General features: G+C 42.8%; 1 protein-coding gene across 5 annotated transcripts in view; it reads left to right on the top strand.

The window, feature by feature from the left end:
- Positions 1-19,015, top strand: part of ADGRD1 (adhesion G protein-coupled receptor D1) — a 458,034-nt gene extending 439,019 nt beyond the window's left edge. For all 5 annotated transcript variants that reach the window (XM_033956796.1, XM_033956795.1, XM_033956799.1 and 2 more), the window contains 3 exons: positions 9,014-9,055; positions 13,210-13,302; positions 17,336-19,015. In XM_033956796.1, the coding sequence (XP_033812687.1) occupies positions 9,014-9,055; positions 13,210-13,302; positions 17,336-17,431 (231 nt within the window). In that variant the 3' untranslated portion in view covers positions 17,432-19,015. The remainder of the gene's footprint in view (positions 1-9,013; positions 9,056-13,209; positions 13,303-17,335) is intronic.
- The last annotated feature ends 598 nt before the right edge of the window (positions 19,016-19,613 follow it).

The following is a 19,613-nucleotide window of genomic DNA, read 5'->3' as shown; positions in this document are numbered from 1 at the left end:
TTAAATTTAAGAGTTATTTATTTATTTATTTATAGAATGTTCTTTATTCCATGTAGAGGTAATTGTAACAACGGTGAAACTAAAGTAGATAGAACAGAATTGATAATCAATGCAAAGGATGTGCTTGTTTTCGCGTGCAAATTAACTCAAAATGTGGATCAATAGTTGACAAGCAAGCACGCATTTCATCATCCACTATCATTCTCTTTTTTTCAATTTAATTTCTGTCGGAGCTGACAATCCGAGTTTTCAAAGATAAGAAGATCCAAATAGTAACAATGGCTTGATTGCTATGTTGCTCAAGTTAGGATAACTAACTACTCATAAAAAGTAAAAATAAAATTACTTGCTGTTAGTTGTCAAGGACCAAGAGTGTCCAAGAAATGACACTTTTCTGGGCAGTTGTATCTTTACACTCGCAGACACTCATAACACTGACAGACTCTTGCGTACACGACATATGTGCCATCTTTTCTAGTGTATACTTATGAAGGGAATTTTTTTTTTTTTTTAAATAATCTTTATTGGTTTTCAAACTTTGACAGTGCCATATGAAGGGAATTTTTTTAAAATAAAGTAAACTTTTGAAATCTCTCATGGCTTACCAAGAATCTCTTTGGCCACTGTGCCACAGCACACAGTTTGAGAGACACTGGGCTAGATTGTAAACAGGCTCTTACCTGCTCCTTAAGAAGAACTGAATCATTTAGAAAAACAGCTCAAACGTCTTGAAAGCCGTTACATAGTCCTTTCTTCATATTTTCACTGCACATTATTGTTTACTGTACCAGAAGATGTACTCAACTGGTTGGTTAAGCTGGTTAACACCACACTTGTGCAAGGATGGTTCTCAGAGGAGTTTGGCAAAATATTACTTAAACCCATCATGAAAAGAGGGAACTTAGACCTATCTCAAGCAGCAAGCCACAGGCGTAGTAAGGGGTGGTGCGGGGTTCCACTCCGGGTGCGGCCTTTGTAAATGGCGCAGGCATCTGTCCCCTCCTTGCCACATGGGTGCATCCCTTCCCTTGTACCTCTTTAATTTTTCCTGTGTGAGCAGCATTACGAACTTGCTGCCCGCGTCGGTGTCACCTCTCTATGACACCACTTCCTGGCCCCGTGCCTAGGAAATGATGTCAGAGGGATAGCTGACATGACTGGGCAGCAAGTTAATGTTGTTGCTCTCACCTGGAAAATTAAAAAGGGGGGGGGGGCGGTCATGTAGAAGCTTGAGGACAGAGAAGAGGGCAAGGGAGGGGCACCACTACCCTGGGTTCCACTTACCCTCGCTGCACCACTGCAGCAAGCTATAAACTGGTAGCAAGCATACTTTTTCTGACAAAACTGATAGTTTGTAGTTGCTTCCAAGCTAAAAGATTATATTACACTAGTCTTTAAGCCTGTTACATTAACGGGTGCTAGAATAGATGTGTCTGTCTTTCTTTCTGTCTCTCTCTCCTTGGCTGCTGTTTGCGTGTTTTTCTGTCTCTTTCTCTCTCTCTCTCATTAGCCGCTGTCTTTCTGTCTCTCTCTCTCTCTCCTTGGCCGCTGTCTGTGTGTCTTTCTGTCTCTTTCTCTCTCTCTCCTTAGCCACTGTCTTTCTGTCTCTCTCTCTCTCTCCTTGGCCGCTGTCTGTGTGTCTTTCTGTCTCTCTTTCTCTCCTTGGCCGCTGCCTGTGTGCCTTTCTGTCTCTTTCTTGCGTCGCACGCTTTACCAACTTCTTCTCTTACAATACAATTTCTCTTGTTAAGCACAATTGTTGTTTATTTGAAAATTTAAATAAAGAATTTAAAAAAATAAAAAAAAAACAATACAATTTCTCTGTCGGCCACGGAGCTACGGACACATGGAGCCACCAGTTTTAAAGTGCGTATGCGCGCTAAGGAAATTATTATAGCGGATACTGGATTCTATTATTAGAGTAATCTGATTCTGTCATGTTTTGTATGTATATAGGCTTTATGTAGCATTTATGCTATATGCAACCCACCTAGACCTCCACTCTACGGGTTATAAGACTGCACATAATATAACATTATATTATATCATTGTTTAGACCAGGCTTTAGCACAAGACGGTACGGCCAATCTGTCCTTGTAAGCCAGTAACTCTCTGTACAGGCAGCTCAGAGAAACAATTTCAGACTGAGCTTCCCTGAGCTTGGGAGTCAACCACTTGTGTGCCTGACTCAATTCTGCTTGTCAATAGGGAAGGCAGTGTTGCTCACCCATAACAGATGTTTCCTGTAGACAGGAGGATTGATATTCACGCAGTCCCTGCCATTTTACCCAGAGTTGTCAGAATCACTTGAGCTTTGGAGCTAACTAAGATGTGCTGTTCTTGGAGTCTGCTTGTTGCCTACTTTTGCCCTCTCCTTGCTTTCTACTTTTTATTTATGTCTTGATAGAAACATAGAAAATGACAGCAGAAAAGGGCTATAGCCCACCAAGTCTGCCCATTCCAATTAGCCTCCCCCCAGAGTTCACTCCCTTAGAGATCCCACATGAGTATCCTATTTCTTCTTAAAATCCGTCACGCTGCTGGCCTCAATCACCTGCAGTGGGAGTCCATTCCAACGATCCACCACTCTCTCGGTGAAAAAGTACTTCCTGGAGTCGCTATGAAATTTCCCTCCTCTGATTTTCAGCGGATGCCCTCTGGTTGTCGAGGGTCCCATGAGACAGAAGATATTATCTTCCGACTCGATACGTCCCGTGATGTATTTGTACGTTTCAATCATGTCTCCCCGTTCTCTTCTTTCCTCAAGTGAGTACAGCCGCAATTTTTTTAGTCTTTCTTCGTACGTGAGATCCTTGAGCCCCAGGACCATCCTGGTCGCCATTCGCTGAACTGACTCGATCCTCAGTATGTCCTTACGGTAGTGTGGTCTCCAGAACTGAACACAGTACTCCAAGTGAGGCCTCACCATGGATCTGTACAACGGCATCATGACTTCAGGTCTCCTGCTGACGAATCCTCTACGGATACAACCTATCATCTGTCTTGCCCTGGAGGAAGCCTTCTCCACTTGATTGGCAGCCTTCATGTCCTCACTAATAATCACCCCTAGATCGCGTTCTGCCTTGGTCTCAGTACATAATTTCTGCGCGGATTTTTCTTTCCCAGGTGCATTACCTTGCATTTTTTAGCATTGAAGCTTAGCTGCCAAGTAGTTGACCATCTTTCCAGCAGCCGTAGATCGTGTGTCATATTATCAGGTAATAAGCTTTTGCCTATTATGTTGCAAAGTTTGGCGTCGTCAGCGAATAGTGCTACCCTTCCTTTAAGTCCTTGTGTCATATCTCTTATGAATAAATTGAATAGAATTGGGCCCAGGACCGAGCCCTGCGGCACCCCACTGATCACGCTCGACGCCTTGGATGGGGTACCGTTCACCACCACCCTCTGAATTCTACCGCTTAGCCAATCTCCAACCCATGCAGTTAGAGTGCTTCCTAATCCTATCGATTTCAATTTGTTCAATAGCCTTTTGTGTGGGACGCTATCAAATGCTTTACTGAAGTCCAAATATACCACGTCCAGTGACTCTCCGGCATCCAGTTGTCTAGTAACCCAGTCGAAAAAGCTAATCAGATTAGATTGGCAGAATCTACCCTGGGTGAACCCATGTTGGTGGGGGTCTTGTAAGTTTTCTTCGTCCAGGATTATGTCAAGGTTCCGTTTGATCAGTGTTTCCATGAGTTTACACACTATAGAAGTGAAACTCACTGGTCTGTAGTTTGCCGTCTCTGTCCTGCAGCCCTTTTTGTGGAGTGGGATTACGTTGGCGGTTTTCCAGTCCAAGGGGACTCTTCCTGTGCGTAGGGAGAGATTGAAAAGCTCAGATAATGGTTCGGCCAGGACTCCACTTAGCTCCCTGAGCACCCTGGGGTGCAGGTTGTCCGGTCCCATGGCTTTGTTTACTTTGAGTTTCGATAGTTTGTTGTAGACGTTACTGGGCGTAAACTCGAAATCTTGAAACGGGTCTTTCTGGGTATCTCCCGTCTGAAGCTGCGGACCAGCTCCCGGCGATTCGCAGGTGAAGACTGAACAGAAGTATTTGTTTAGTAGTTCTGCCTTGGCAGAATCTGATTCTGCAAAGTTACCATCCGATTGCTTCAGCCGTTCTATACCATCTTTGTTTCTTTTCCTGTCACTAATATAGCTAAAGAAAGATTTATCCCCTTTCTTAATATTCCGTGCTAGTTCTTCCTCCATTCGGAGTTTGGCCTCTCTGACTTCCTTTTTAACAGCTTTAGCTCTGTCTAGATAGTCTTCTTTCGCCCCCTGGTTTCCTAAATGTTTGTAGGTGATGAATGCTTCTTTTTTCTTTTTAACTAGGTCTGAAATTTCTTTAGTGAACCATTGGGGTCTTTTGGTTCTCCTGCATTTACTTACTGTTCCTATGTATCGGTTTGTTGCTTCATGTAGGATGGACTTCAGAGACAAGCACATATCCTCTAAATTTCCAGATTTTGTTTGTTTATATAGCTCCTGATGGACAAAATCTCTCATGCGGTTGAAGTCTATGCCTTTAAAGTTGAGAACCCTTGTTGCTGTGCTTGACTTAGAGAAACCTTTCTTGAGGTTGAGCCATACCATATTATGGTCGCTGTAGGCCAGTGTATCGCCTACTGAGACGTCCGAGACGCTATCTCCGTTGGTGAGTACCAGGTCTAGAATCGCCTGGTCCCTGGTGGGTTCCAGTACCATTTGCTTGAGACGTGCGCCCTTTATGGAGGTTAATATTCTTTTACTGCTACCTGTAGTCGCTGAGAGTGTGTTCCAATCTGCGTCGGGCATGTTGAAATCTCCTAGCATTACTGTGTCACCGCGTAGTGTGATGTTCTCTATGTTCTCGATTAATTCCATATCTTTGTTTTCCTGTTGCCTGGGTGGTCTGTATATCACACCAAGGTATAGGCATTTTTCATTCCCTCTGGCCAGGTTAACCCAAAGGGATTCCCCGGTGTATCTTACATCTGTAATTCTGGTAGTTTTGATGCTTTCCTTAGTGTACAGCGCTACACCCCCTCCCAATTTACCTTCCCTGTCGCAACGAAGTAGGTTATAGCCTGGTATGACCATATCCCACCCATGCAGTCCGTGAACCAGGTTTCGGATATGGCTATCACATCAAGATCGGCATTTGTTATTTCAGTCTCCAATTCTAAGATTTTATTGCCCAAGCTGTGCGCATTAACATACATAGCCCTCCATATCTGTGGGGAGATTCCCTTATGAGTTAGTGTGGCTCCTAAAATATTATTCATAACTCTCCCTGAATTACCGTGGATATCATTGGTACCTACCTTAGGCTCCTTCGTGCGACTTGCCTCCTCAGGGTTGTTTCTTACTGCTCTGGGATATAAGTATGTACCCTCCCCCAACTTACCTAGTTTAAAGCCCTGTGGAGTAGGCGGGCCAGTCGATGTCCAAATATGCTCTTACCTCTTCTGGTCAGGTGGAGTCCGTCTGGTCCTTGTAGTCCCTGGAGCGTCTCGCCGTGGTCTAGGAATCCAAAGTTCATTTCTGCACACCATTCGCGTAGCCATTCGTTAGTCCATTGGATGCGCTCTTCTCTAGCTCTGCCTTTGTTCCTTACTGGAAGAATTGATGAAAACACCACCTGTGCTCCTATCTGCTTCAATTTCTTTCCCATTGCTCCAAAGTCTCTGGGAATATTCTCCGCGGTACTCCTAGCAGTGTCATTTGTGCCTACATGGATGAGAAACATGGGAAAATGATCATTAGGTTTAAGAAGTTTGTCAAGGATGGTGGTAATATCCTGGATCCTTGCTCCAGGGAGACAGCAGACCTCTCTTGATTGTGGATCAGGCCTGCAGATTGGTCCCTCGGTGCCCCTTAGCACTGTATGTTGCTATTTCTCTGCCCAGCCTTTGTGTGTGACGTTATATATCTATAGCACATTGCTTTCCTTATATCTCCTTAGCAATTAATTTCTTCTATATTTAATATAACTTAGATTGTGAGCCCGCTGGGACAGTCTGTAATGTATTTCAGTCGTACTAGTATTGTAAACCGCTCAATATTCAAGTGCAAGCGGTATATCAAATTTAATAAATCAAATCAAGCCGAGGAGACTGCTACACTTGGAAGAACTGCATATGCTTTGGGCTAAGTTCTGAGATCTGGGAAGCAGTGATGGGGTGGGGGGAGTTGGACGGCCCTGGGCGCTGTCTTGGTGGGGGGGATCCAACACCTCTCTGCCCTCGCTTCCCCCCGCTGTACCTCTTTAAATCTTCATCAGTGCGAGCAACTTCTTTCTGGTCGGCTGCTTGAGCCGGCCTAGCTCCCCTTTCGAATCACTTCCAGGTCACGGGGCCAGGAAGTGACATCAAAGGGAAAGCCAATGCCAGCATGAGCAGCAGGCCAGAGAAGCTGTTCGCACTGGCGAAAATTTAAATAGATATCGGATGGGGAATGAGGGCACGAGTATGGCATGGGGGGGGGGGCGAGGAAGGAGCGGGGGGAGTGGCAAGGAGGGCACCACTGCCTCTGGCACTTCCTTCCCTTATTATGCCACTGCTGGGAAGCAGATCTATCCTTGCACCATTGATGATATCACTCACCTGTGTGACTTATTGATCTTTCTGTTCATAGAAAATGCCTGTTGGTGGTGAGCAACATTGCTTTCATTTTGTTCCCAGTTGTTTTTCATGGTCCGCCGTGAAAATAATTTACTTTTTTTTTTTTAAATTCTTTATTGATTTTTAATCAAAACAGTGTCAGACAAATAAAAGAACAGTAGGTATTACATACATTACACTAATTTCTGTTCAGGTAACATAAATATGATTCAATAATTTCAGATTCTTGCATCTAATAATATCAGAATATTACCTAAGATATAATACAAAAGAAGAATAAAGTTACCCAAATATCTCTATCAGTATTTACTCCCCTCCCTCTAATCCCCCACCCTCCCTGGATGTGTAAAGATGAATAAACCAAAAGAAAGATATGATGATGAAAATACATTATTATGTTTTTTTAAATTTAGTCAATGGGCTCCAAATTTTATTGAATGCCTTACTAAGTCCCCTACACCCTGCGTTAATTCATTCATATCTATATGAAGTGCACACATTCACCACCAAAAAGTATAATTTATTCTATCATGGTTCTTCCAATTACTTGTAATTAATTGAATGGCTATACCTGTTAAGATAAAAAAAACATAGACGACTTTTATATTTATCTAGAGTGGGTTTCACATGTAAAATTGTTCCACAAATTATAGCCTCATATGAAAATAATTTACTTTGACTTAGAGAAACTCTCTGTGCTGCCTGCATTAGAATGGATGTTCCTTCCAAGTTTCCAGCCACTAGAAGAAACTCATTGCCACCCGATTATAGATTTACTAAAGTGTACTATCCCAAAGATAGGTGTGCATTTGGGCACATGGGTCCTAGAATAAAGTCATTTATACACATAACCTAATTTGTTTTATTGGTGATAGCTATCAATTATTGAGAACATAAGAACATAAGAATTGCCACTGCTGAGTCATGCCCAGCGGTCTGCTCATGCGGCGGCCCTCTGGTCTAAGACCAGCACCCTAACTGAGACTAGCCCTACCAGCGCACGTTCTTGTTCAACAGAAACTTGTCTAACTTTGTCTTGAATCTTTGGAGGGTGTTTTCCCCTATAACAGCCTCTGGAAGGGCTTAAGAAACACTAATTCTTACTAATTAGTAGTTACAACTGTTCTATGCTCGTATTCTATAAACAGGGCACCTAATTTCTTTTTTTTAAATTATTCACTATTTATTAAACATTCCAGAGTAACAGTTGCAAGAATATATAATGTGCAATGTCAAATGAATTCTATAGTATGCAACTCTGAAGGGGGCGTGGCCAAGGGAGGGGCCTGGTGAGTCAGGGGGTGTGGCCAGCATTTAGGTGCGTTTTTATACAATACTTGTATTTATGTACCTAAATGTCAGAAAGGCATAAAAAGGCAGATTTAAGCTAGTATTCTACAATGGCAGTTCCACGCAGAATTGTCATTATGGAATTTGCACATGGCGCCCCCTAGCCATGGAATTTGCAAATCCCAGCACCTGACTTTAGGTGCCTTTTACTGAATCCACTCCTAATACTATTAAAGTGTACTTCTGTATTTGTAAATAGGTTCCATTGCATAAAATGGGACCTGTGGTAAATAAGACATGCTAATGCGTCTTAGCGTGTGACAAGTAGCACCTTTTAGTAAACAGTTTGGTGATAACTGCAGAGTAATTGACTATGACATGTAGTTAAGCATTAGCCACTGCTGCTCTGCCTCTTTTTCACATTCTTTTCCAAACCAGAAAATAGTTGGGATTTTCAAGCCAATTCATATCATTGAGCATTCATTTCCTTTATGCTTGTTTAGAGGCATGGAGCGACTGCATCAGGCTGGGCTTTACTCACTTTCATTAATTTGAATTGCATTATCGGCTAGTATTTTATCATCCCTGTCCTCCTCCATAAAAGAAAAGGAACAATGAATCTCTACATAAGCTGTTCTTACTAGTTTACTTTTACTGGTGATGGAAACGCGCCTTCTACTTGCATTATCAGTCTTTCTGAGCTCTATAACAGTAGCAGCATGTGTGCAATCAAATTGCAATCATGCGCCTTTCTTTAATATGTTGGGTTTTTTTTAAAGTTTATTTTCCGTGCCCCTGACATAGCCTCTTTTGGTGTGAACATGAGGCTATTTTTTCTTAAGGTGATGGACCTATTGTGAGGTGAGATTTAACACGATGACATAATGCTGCCTCTCGCAAACAAATCGGCTCTCGTCTGATTATACACTGAAAAATACAAAAGATACCGGCAAGGAAGACTGATTGCATGCCTACTCTGTCAGTGCCATAGTCTTGTGAATGTACATGATGACAGCCAAATAGATGGCAGGTTGTTTTTATGGAAAATAAGTCCAAGACAGTGTTCAAATAATATATTTTCACATAATCTCTTTCTCTTTTTTTTTTCAAAGGGATTTTTCATCTTTCTCTTCCACTGTCTTCTGAATTCAGAGGTATGTATTATACCTGTGTAGCATAGGTAATAAATCCAAAAGAAGCCAATTACAACTTTGGGATAACACAAACTAAAAATTAATATAACGAATATACATGGTTACAAAACTTTCTGAAAGGTTTCTAGCAATTTACAGAATGAGTTCTTTTTCCCACCTAATGGTCAAGGGAAGACTATTCCAAAGTTGTGCAGATTGAAAGAAGAAACAGCTGTGCAAATGCCTTGTATAAGAGACTCCCTTAACAGATGGAACACTGTCAACGATTGTTCCATCTCATTGATCTTTGGTTGTCTCTTACATATGACAAGGACTGGGGAGGAGGGAAGTCTAACATCTTGATGATGAGATGCAAATCCAGCATTAAAAATGAAGTTTCAGTGCCAGTTGGGGAAAAGAAATTGGGGAATTGCTTAACACTGTGCCACTGAAGATGGCATTGGTTGATTTGTCTTCTCCTACTGCGTATCACCTGTCATTTACTACAGATGTGGGTTTTTATTTATTTACATATTTGTTTATTGAGAATGGCAAATGGCCCAGCCGGGCAAGTACAACCAGCATAAGGACAGGAACAATACAGGAGGAACAATATTTCTCTCTGACATATTTCTCTAGGCTAGGCTATTTGCTTTCTTCAAGTTCTTGTTCAAAACATCCCTATAATGCAACTTTTGACCTTCATTTTCACATTTTGGGTGACCAAGCTCCATCCCCCAACCCTTCCCTACCATCCCATAGTCCCCCCCCCCCCCGTTGTGTTCTGCACTTATCCTCCCTCTCAACCCCCCATCCCCCCCCGTGGTCTTTAGCATCTATCTCTTCCTTTCCTACCTTCTCCCCATGGTCTCCTGCGGTTCTCTTTCTCTACCTCCCTTCCTTTCTCCCTCCATGGCATTCAGCATCTCTTTCCTTCCCTCCTGTTCCCCCTCCAGCATTTCACTCCTTTCCTTCTTCCTTACTTCCCCACCCACCCATAGTGTCCAAATGTCCATTTCTCCCTTCAGTATCTCTCTCCTCTTTATTCCCTTACATCACACATGTCAAACACAAGGCTCGGGGGCCAAATCCGGCCCACCTGGCTGTTTTTTTGGTGGCTCACGGGTAACTGTGCCGTATCTAAGCGCCTGAACGCGCTGCCCCCCTCCCAGCGACGTTCCAAGCTCCTCATCACACTGCCTCAGTACCCATTTGCAGGCAGAAGGACCCAATCCCAGTGTAAAAGCTAGGTTGGAGCAGGACACGCCACACAAGTGCTCAACCACACCACAGGTGTCTGAGGGTGAGGAAGGATCTATACTTCTACTAAGACTAAGTAACTTAATAAAAAATTTGGTCCACAACTTAGCCTATGTTTTAGATTTCGGCCCCTTATGTGATTAAGTTTACATCAACCCCCTAGAGAAGCAACTATCAACTACATAAGAGGCATCATATAGCTGGCTGGCAGGCTGGCACAGGGCCTTGAGCATCTTTGCATGCGGAAGGTCTGCTGGCTCCTGCCCCTTTCAAACTTCCTGTTTGGAAAGGGACAGAAGCCACTAGCCTTGATCATGCACAGGTGATCAAGGCTCCATGTTGGCTGGCTATGTGATGCCTCTTATGCAGCTGATAGAATTTCTGCCCTGGGGGAGCATGATAAGGGAATAAACACCTCACAGAGAGAGAGAGGCAGGGAAGAAAAAATTTGGGCTTCCCCTGTTCCAACACCTATGATGTTCAGGCACCAGTCCTCAGGTCTCTTGAAAACATAATTTGTCTATTTGAGCTGCACAGCTGTTAAAAGCACATCAGCCAGTAGTGTAATGGGGTGTGGGGGGGGGGGGTGGCCCGCCCTGGGCGTCGTCTTGGTGGGGACGCCAGCATCCATCCTCCTCTCTGGCCTCCAGCTACTTCCTGACACCTCTGCCGCACGCGGGCGCCCCTTCCCGTCCCTCCCCTTGTACCTCTTTAATTTTCCTAGTGCGAGCAGCATCATGAACTTGCTGCTTGCGTCGGTGTGGGCTCTGTCTGATGTCACTTCCAGGTCCCGTGCCTAGGAAGTGACATCAGAGGGAGGGCCAACATGATGCGGGCAGCGAATCTGCGATGCTGCTCAGGCCGGGAAAATTAGAGAGGTACAAGGGAATGGAAGGAGGTATGTGCATGGCAGGGGAAGTTGAGAAGGAGGGGGGTAGCGAAGAGGGTAGGGGAGGGGTGCCACTTTCCCGGGTGCCACTGACGTCTGCACTGAACACGCCACCTCTGTGCGGCTGGCATTTTATTTCACAAGTTGGCCGTGTACCGTGCTCGTATATTTTCCAGTGTCCTTATCTTGGAATCTGTCTTCTGATGTCACTGTGATGCCATCAAGCATTCTCAAAGCTGCTATGCAATTGAATAGAGCCGTATGCAAATGACAGCTGCTAAAGGACGCCTTTTATTGTTGCAGGTTTGATAAATGAGGACATAATAGTTCCAAGGCCTATTGTTTAATACAATCTAGGCCAGAGGTTTCAAGGAATCAGTTCAAAAATAATATTTTTTTTCCTAGGCAGCTAAATTTCTTTCCCCATGCCAGTTAGTTGATTACATATACTTAAGCAGTTATAACCTCAATAACAGTAATTTATTAAATTTTGATTAAATTAAGAACTCCGCTGAAATAATTAGGCATGTCTATTTATTTTAACATTTTATGAGGCTTAAAGCAGCCGACCGAGCAAGAAATCCTGCCCATTGGTGAGGATATGGAAATTTTGTGTATTTTTTTTTTTTTTAATGAAATTGTTTTGCTGGTCATTTTTTTTTTTGCCAGAAATTCTCTGTGGACCATAATTGAGCCTGCTGCTAATATGAAAATATATGCCATGGATAATCACTTTCCTAAGGTTTACAGAGATTATGCACAGCCTAACTTGTGACATTTGTCTCTATCACCTGCTCCTAACTGAAAAGCTTCCATCTCTCCCACCAGTATTATCACTGCTTTCTCTGACGCTACAGAGTAGAGAATGACACAGGGACAAATTTGTCCCCGTCCCTGCAGAAACTCAGTGTCCCTGTCCCATCCCCGTGTGTTTTGTTGCTGTCCCTGCCCCATTCCTGTAAGCTCTGCCTTAACTGCACAAGCCTCGAACACTTATGATTTTAAAGTGTTTGAGGCTTGGGCAGATGAGGACAGAGCTTAGGCATTGGTGGAATGAGGCATTATGACATCACAATCTGAGCTCTAGAATGTTGCTACTTATGATTTTAAAGCGTTTGAGGCTTGTGCAGATGAGGACAGAGCTTAGGCATTGGTGGAATGAGGCATTATGACATCACAATCTGAGCTCTAGAATGTTGCTACTTATGATTTTAAAGGGTTTGAGGCTTGGGCAGAAGAGGATAGAGCTTGCAGGAATGAGGCAGGGACAGGAAAAGAACTCGCCGGGATGGGAAAATGAGTTCCCATGGGGACAGGGAAAAATTTGTCCCCTTGTCATTCTCTACTATAAAGTACCATTCTTTGACTCCTCCCCTCCCCCACACATCTCACACTGACTTTGGTATAAATTTAAAACTTCTCCTAACTAGGGTTACCAGACGCCCAGATTACTCCGGACATGTCCTCCTTTTAGAGGATATGTCCGGGTGTCCAGACGGCTTTTAAAAAACCGGAACTATGTCAAGGTTTTGAAAAGCTTCCAGCTGGGAGAAACGTCGGGATAGCAGCTACGTATGCATGGATGCAACGTGGTGACATTACGCGCATGGGTGTGACGTTATTGCATCGCACCAGTGCAGGTTGAGGGGGTGGGTCTGGGGGTCAGAATGGGGCATGACTAGGGCAGAACTGGGCGGGCCGGGTAGAACTGTGCATGCCTAGAGGCGGGGCCATGGGTCCAGATTTTAATTCCGGAAAATCTGATAACCCTACTCCTAACTAATATTCCCCCCTGCTGCACAGGAGTCCTCTGCTGGCATTCTTGATGGTGGGGCGTGGTACAATGAGACCATACTTTCAATTGTGAGGGACAGGCAGGTGTTTTGAATATGAGCCTCTTAGACTGCTTAGACAATGTTTGATTCGTTTTTACTTACTGGGCATGTGCTTTATTGGATTCAATACACTGTGTCATCCTTGCCAGCTTTTTTTATTACTATTATTTTCTTTTCTTGATTTTTCTAAGGTGAGAGCTGCCTTCAAACACAAAACCAAAGTGTGGTCCTTGACTAGCAGTTCTGTTCGCAACATTAATGTGAAACCTTTCAACTCTGACATTGTAAGTATCATGTATCACCCAATAAAGAGTGTAGACCAGGGGTGCCCACACTTTTTGGGCTTGCGAGCTACTTTTAAAATGAGCAAGTCAAAATGATCTACCAACAATAAAATTTTAAAAAAACACATCGCACACTGTACGCATAGAAAATGTTAATTATCATTCCTATTTCAGGGTTTTTCAAAGAGGTCAAAGCAGATGACTCTATGCACTATCACCTCAGTAACAACCATACAAAAATACCTCCTCCCTTTTTACTAAATCACGATAGCAGTTTTTAGAGCGCAGGGAGCTGCGCTGAATGCCCAGCGCTGCTCTCGACGCTCATAGGCTCCCTGCGCTAAAAAAACTCTATTGCGGTTTAGTAAAAGGGGACCTTAGTGTAAAATATAGACAGCAGATATAAATTCAGACACATTTTGATCACTAAATTTAAAATAAAATCATTTTTCCTACCTTGTCTGGTGATTTCATGAGTCTCTGGTTGCACTTTCTTCTTCTGACTGTGCATCCAATCTTTCTTCCCTTCTTTCAGCCTGTATGCTTCCTCTCCTCCAGACCTCGTTCCCTCCCTCAACTTTTTCTTCCTCTCTCCCTGCCCTTTCTTTCTCTCTGCCTCCCTTTCTTTTTTTTCTGTTTCTCTTCTTTCCTTCTGTCTCCCTGCCTGCCCTTTTTCTTTCTTTCTCCCTGCCCTCCCCCAAGCCACTGCCACTGCCATTGCCATCGGGGACCAGGACTCAAACGCCACCAATAACAGGCCCCAAGCTCTCCCTGCTTCGGCCAACCAGCATTCCTCTCCCCGACGTCAATTCTGCCGTCGGGAAGAGGAAGGCTGATCAGCCCAAGATTGTGATCAACCTATTGGGGGAAATGCTGCCGGGTCCTGCCTTCGCAGAAACAGAAAGTAGGCAGGACCCGGCAGGAAGAAGAACAAATGCTTCACTAACCTGTCTCCCGCATTAGCCCGTAGCGAACGCTTGCTTCAGGGCTCTCAGCATGTGCGTGCCGGCTTCCCTTCCCCCCCCCCGGACATAACTTCCGGTTTCGGAGGGAAGAGAAGGGAAGCCGGCACGCACACGTTAGAGCCACGGAGCATAAGTTCGCTACGGGCTGAAATCTCCAAGCCGTTTTTTGTTTTTGTTTTTTTTATGTTCAGCAGCGGCGGCAGCAGCAGATGACAGCTGGGCGGACCGCCCAGCTAAAAGGCCCTAGAGAGAACACTGGAGAGGAAGGCTGATCGGCCCGGTAGATCAGGACGGCAACACGAGTCTATCACGGAGCCCGTGATGGGCTCCGCGATCGACTCGCATTGCCTTCCTGAGCTACTGGTCGATCGCGATCGACGTGTTGGGCACCCCTGGTGTAGACGCTTGCACAACAAACCAAATATCACCCCCCCTATTGTAATCAAATATAGCACACAAAGAAAGGGAATTAATTCCCTTTGTGTGCTGTATTTGATTACAATAAGGGTAATTCCCTTTATTTGTGTATTGTAAGTATCATGGTCATTTCTGATCTTTCTCTAATTGGAGTCCTACAGACAGTGGTGTACATAGGGTATGTGACATCTGGGGCCAATCATTTTTAAATATCTCCTCCATATAAAATATATTTTTTGTAACCCCCTTCCTCCCTTGGTATGCCACTGCCTGAGGAAGGGATTTTGGTCTCCAAAAGTTAGTAAAAAATGTATTAAAATTAGTCCACTAAAAAGATTACCTTTTTTCAATTTTCTATTTATAAATGTTTATCAATACAGCTAGAATACTATTTTATTCTAATAAAATATAAAATATCTTTTTTCTACCTTTTGTCATCTCTGGTTTCTGCTTTCCTCATCTTCTCTTCACTCTCCATTCATCCAGCGTATGTTTCAAGTTTTTTCAAGTTTTTATTAGGTTTTTATATACCGCCTATCAAGGTTATCTAAGCGGTTTAATAATCAGGTACTCTCTGTCCCTTCCATTTTTCTCTTTCTGTCTCTACTCCCTCCTCCATGCTCTGGCATCTTTCTCTTCTCCTTTTTTTTCCCTCCTTCAAGCTGATCCTGGCTGCAAGACATCCTTTGTGGCCTTCTGGTTCAGAGCGACAATGACCAGCACAAACACGGGGCTCCTTTTACAAAGCTACAATAGCGTTTTTAGCGCACGCAGAATTTTAGCGCACGCTAAACCCGTGCTATGCAGCTAGAACTAACACCAGCTCAATGCTGGTGTTAGCGTCTAGCCGTGCGAGCTAAAACCGCTAGAGCAGCTTTGTAAAAGGAGCCCACAGTCTTGGGTGAGGAAGCCACACATTTGGAAATTGAACTGTGATATCACGAGTGATCATTGGACTGTTTTAGAGCACCTATAAACAGATCAATTCTAGAAATCAAAGTCTGCACTTCTGGTTTGCAGAAAGGAAAGTACTGACAGACAACTGTTTTCTATCCTACCTATAATTACTGCATTTACTTGTGATGTACATATTTGTACTTTAGATTGTTATTTTATAATATGTTGTCTAGGTTAATAGAACAACAAGAAAATTGACCCTGTTCCCTCCACAAAGGGTAATATTGAAGAAACAAAAAAATCGGGGAGAGTCAATGTCCAAGATGAGGGCTTTAATCAAACAAATAAATAGATAAATAATCCACATAAAAATGTCTAGGGCCTGAACCTCTGGGATACATCTGGACCCAACACGGTCCGTGTTCGACAATAAAGTCTTCTTCAGGGGTCCCTATATAGTCCTAAATGCAGGCATGTGGATTAAATGATGACCGTAAAGTCGTAACGCTGTGGAAATGCACCTGAAGAAGATTACATTGTCGAAACATGGACCGTGTTGGATTCAGATGTTTCCCAGAGGTTCAGGCCCTAGACATGTTTATATGGATTATTTATCAGTTTATTTGTTTGAATAAAGCCCCCATCTTGGATATCAACTCTCCATGAATTTTTTGTTTCCTCATCTTGGCTAATAGGGCAGGAAGGTGTCTATTTTATGAAGACACAAGTTTTTACAAAATATTAGCACCAATCCTGCAAGAAGAGCTTCTAGATTTTGGGTGCTGACCTTTGTGCCTGCTCAGGAACAGGTCTAAATGGTTAGTATGTGAAGTATGTATGTGTTCATGCTAAGTTATAAATTGTCACTCTACTTATGCGCCACCCAGACTCTGCCCCTGAGCACACCAAAATTACGCACTGCCCCTGTGCCCATCAAAAGTACGTACTAGCTTTTACCATTTTGCTTTTAAGAGTGGCCTTTAAATGTGTGAAACAGCATTTTGGACCAAATTCTATATCTGTCACCTTAACAATCAGTATAAATCATGTAGTATTTCTACTATTCCATTGGAACCCTATCATAAGACTCACATTAAATTTCTTATCCCACTAACATATGCAGTTAACTAGCTAAACTTTTTAATTTAAGTGGAAAAATAGCCTTAGACTTAGAGCGTCTCCACCAGAAGGTGTTATACTCCAATATTATGTCCTGTAATGCTCTAATCCTGCCCCTAGCACCACCCCCCGCTGCCTGCTCTTGTTGGGCAGGGAGGAAACCGCGGATGCCACGCAATGAAGTCACACACGCATGTGCATGATGTCATCACGTGGCATCCACACATGCGCAGATTTCCTCTCTGCCTGACGTAATTTGAGGAGGCTTTTCAAAACCCAGACAAAGTGTCGGGTTTTGAAAAGCCATCCGGACCCTCGGACAGGGGGACATGTCCTGTGAAATCCGGACGTCTGGTAACCCTACCCTACTGTTAAATATGAAATATTATTGTATCGCATAGAAATATAGAGGACAACTTCCAAAAGTCATTTGTTTGTGTGACTGTTGGGATCTTTTGTTCTGCTCCGATTGTAACCACTCTTGTCTGACCTCCAGAAGCTGATGGACCAGGCAACCGCCTAGCCACGCCTAATAGCTACGCTGGCCCACGACTAAAAGGGCCTACTATGTACATTGTAAATAATGCAGACCGTTGAAAAATGTTCCTTCACGGTTCCACTGTTTTATCTTTCAGATGAATGGGAACAAATTAGGTACAGCCCCAGCAAAGATGAACACGTGGGACAGGAGCACCAACTCGGCCAATAAGATCGATCTGTCGGCTGTCTGACATTAGGCCACCTCACCGTTGTCACGAATGACTGTGTTCACTGTATCCACAACTTCACCTTTTGTATTATCTGAATCAGGAGGAGCTGCATACCCAATCACTGCTTGTCATGAATGGCATACAGACACATTATGTGTTATGGAGTGGTGGTGGAGGGGGGGACAGTCCTCATCCGCTAGTATGTCAGAAATGCCATGTCCACAACTCAAGAGAAGTTCATTCATTTCCATATATAGTCAATAATAGTGAACGCATTGAAGTCTATGAACTGCTACTGAACCCCTATCAAACTGAAGGAGCAGTTCACCTAAAGACAGGCGTAACCTCTGCTCTGAAAATTCATGCTTTTTACCACCAAGCAACTGTTCTGCCTTTTTTTATGTATAATCCCATTCACAATCACAGGTTCTGCTAATCCAGTTACTCAGTAAGGAATATACAGAACTCTCAAAGCCCGGAGGGAAGAAGCAGGAATGTATTTGACAGCTCTGTGAATAAAAATCAAAGTTACAGCCATTCATCCCAAATTGTGCATGACTAAGAATCAGTGTAGATGTTTTAATAGTGTGGTGAAAAGGGTACATGGAAGCTTATTTTTCTTTTTGCATCTTTGAAGCAGCCAATATAGATATCCCACAGATACATTTTTAATGAGAAATACCCTTATCTACAAAGTCAACATTTTTTTAAAAGGAACAGTTGGTAGGGACATGATAGGACTGCTTTATAACAAATCATCCATTATAATCTTATCAGTTGTTTGTTCATTTTTATTTTACAAAAAAAATGGAGGTTATATCTCTCTTAAAATTATACCCAACTGGTTTATGAAAACCTTGTATCTGAAATCAGCACACACTCATAACCCATAGCTTTGGGGAAGGCAGAATGCAAAGAAAAAAAATCCCTGCCTTTGTATCCTCTCTCTCTTAAGCTGGTCTTGGAAGGACACTGTGACAAAATTTAAAAATATCAAACTGTACTGTGACGGATTGCAGGAGAGATTTCTATTATCTTCTACAGAGGCTTCTTTCTTTTACAAGATAAGCCTTTGTCTGCATTACACTTTGATAGAGATAATTATGATTAGGAAGCCTCGTCTTTTAATGGAACAAAATGACCTTTTCATGTAGTAAACCTCTTAATGGCCCTCAGATTAGTTTGTCACTGAAATCTTTTTTCACTGATTATCGCATATTTTTTGGTGTATCATCTTAGGATTTGTGCTTTTCATACTAACATGGTAAATAGTACTTGTCACAGACTTACACTTCTAATTGGTTTTTGACTTGGAGATGAAAGTGGATTTAATATCTCAGTGCACTTTCCTAATGGCTGCTGCATTCGTGTTTAAACAGCCTTTTAAAAAATATATTTCTGTTTCCTCACCATTAGCTGTAACATGTGGAGAGCATTTTTGAAAGGACATCCAAGTCAGACTAGAGACGTCCAGCTCCTAATTGTTTCAAGTTTTATTTTTGTTTGATGAATCACTTATTTAGTTTTACTAAGCGAGATACAATATTAATTTTTTAAAAAAGCATGTATTTAAACATATCATTTAAAATTTAAAATAATGGGTTAGGCTGACAGACTTACAGACTAATAAATACACAAGGTAAGTAGGGGCAGAACTACAATTCAGTATTTTAAAGCATAGAAGAGAGCCATAAATGGAAAGAACATTAGGGAGGGAAAAGTGGGAAGCCTGAAGGAAAAAAAAAAAAAAATCTAATGTAAAATTTGAACATAATTTAAAGATTAAAAGCATCTTTAAAAAGGAAACTCTTTAAGTTACTTTTAAAACGACTCAAATTATTTTCCTCTCTCACATGCTGAGGTAAAGTGTTCCAAAGTTGCGGAGCCATCACTGAGAATATATCATGCCGTCGAGTTCCAATAGCTTTTGGCTAGTGGACTGGAGGGAACGTGACGTACTATAAGGGATGAGTAATTTATTAATAAATTGGGGTTCATTGGTGGAAAGGGTTTAAAATACTAGGAGTAAAATTTTAAAAGGAAAAATGTCTGTGTGCTGAGAACACCCAGCATGAACAGCTACAAAGGGCCACTGAAAGGTTCTCAGCCCAACCAACAAAGCTGGGGCAGTCTCTATCACTTAGGGCGCCTTTTACTAAGCTGCGCTAGCATTTATAGCGCACGCAGAATTTTAGCACGCGCT

Source organism: Geotrypetes seraphini, chromosome 8 (genome assembly GCF_902459505.1).
Source record: "Geotrypetes seraphini chromosome 8, aGeoSer1.1, whole genome shotgun sequence".
Taxonomy (NCBI): domain Eukaryota; kingdom Metazoa; phylum Chordata; class Amphibia; order Gymnophiona; family Dermophiidae; genus Geotrypetes; species Geotrypetes seraphini.
The sequence above is the reverse complement of the archived record's forward strand: the minus strand, read 5'-3'. Positions and strand labels throughout refer to the sequence as shown.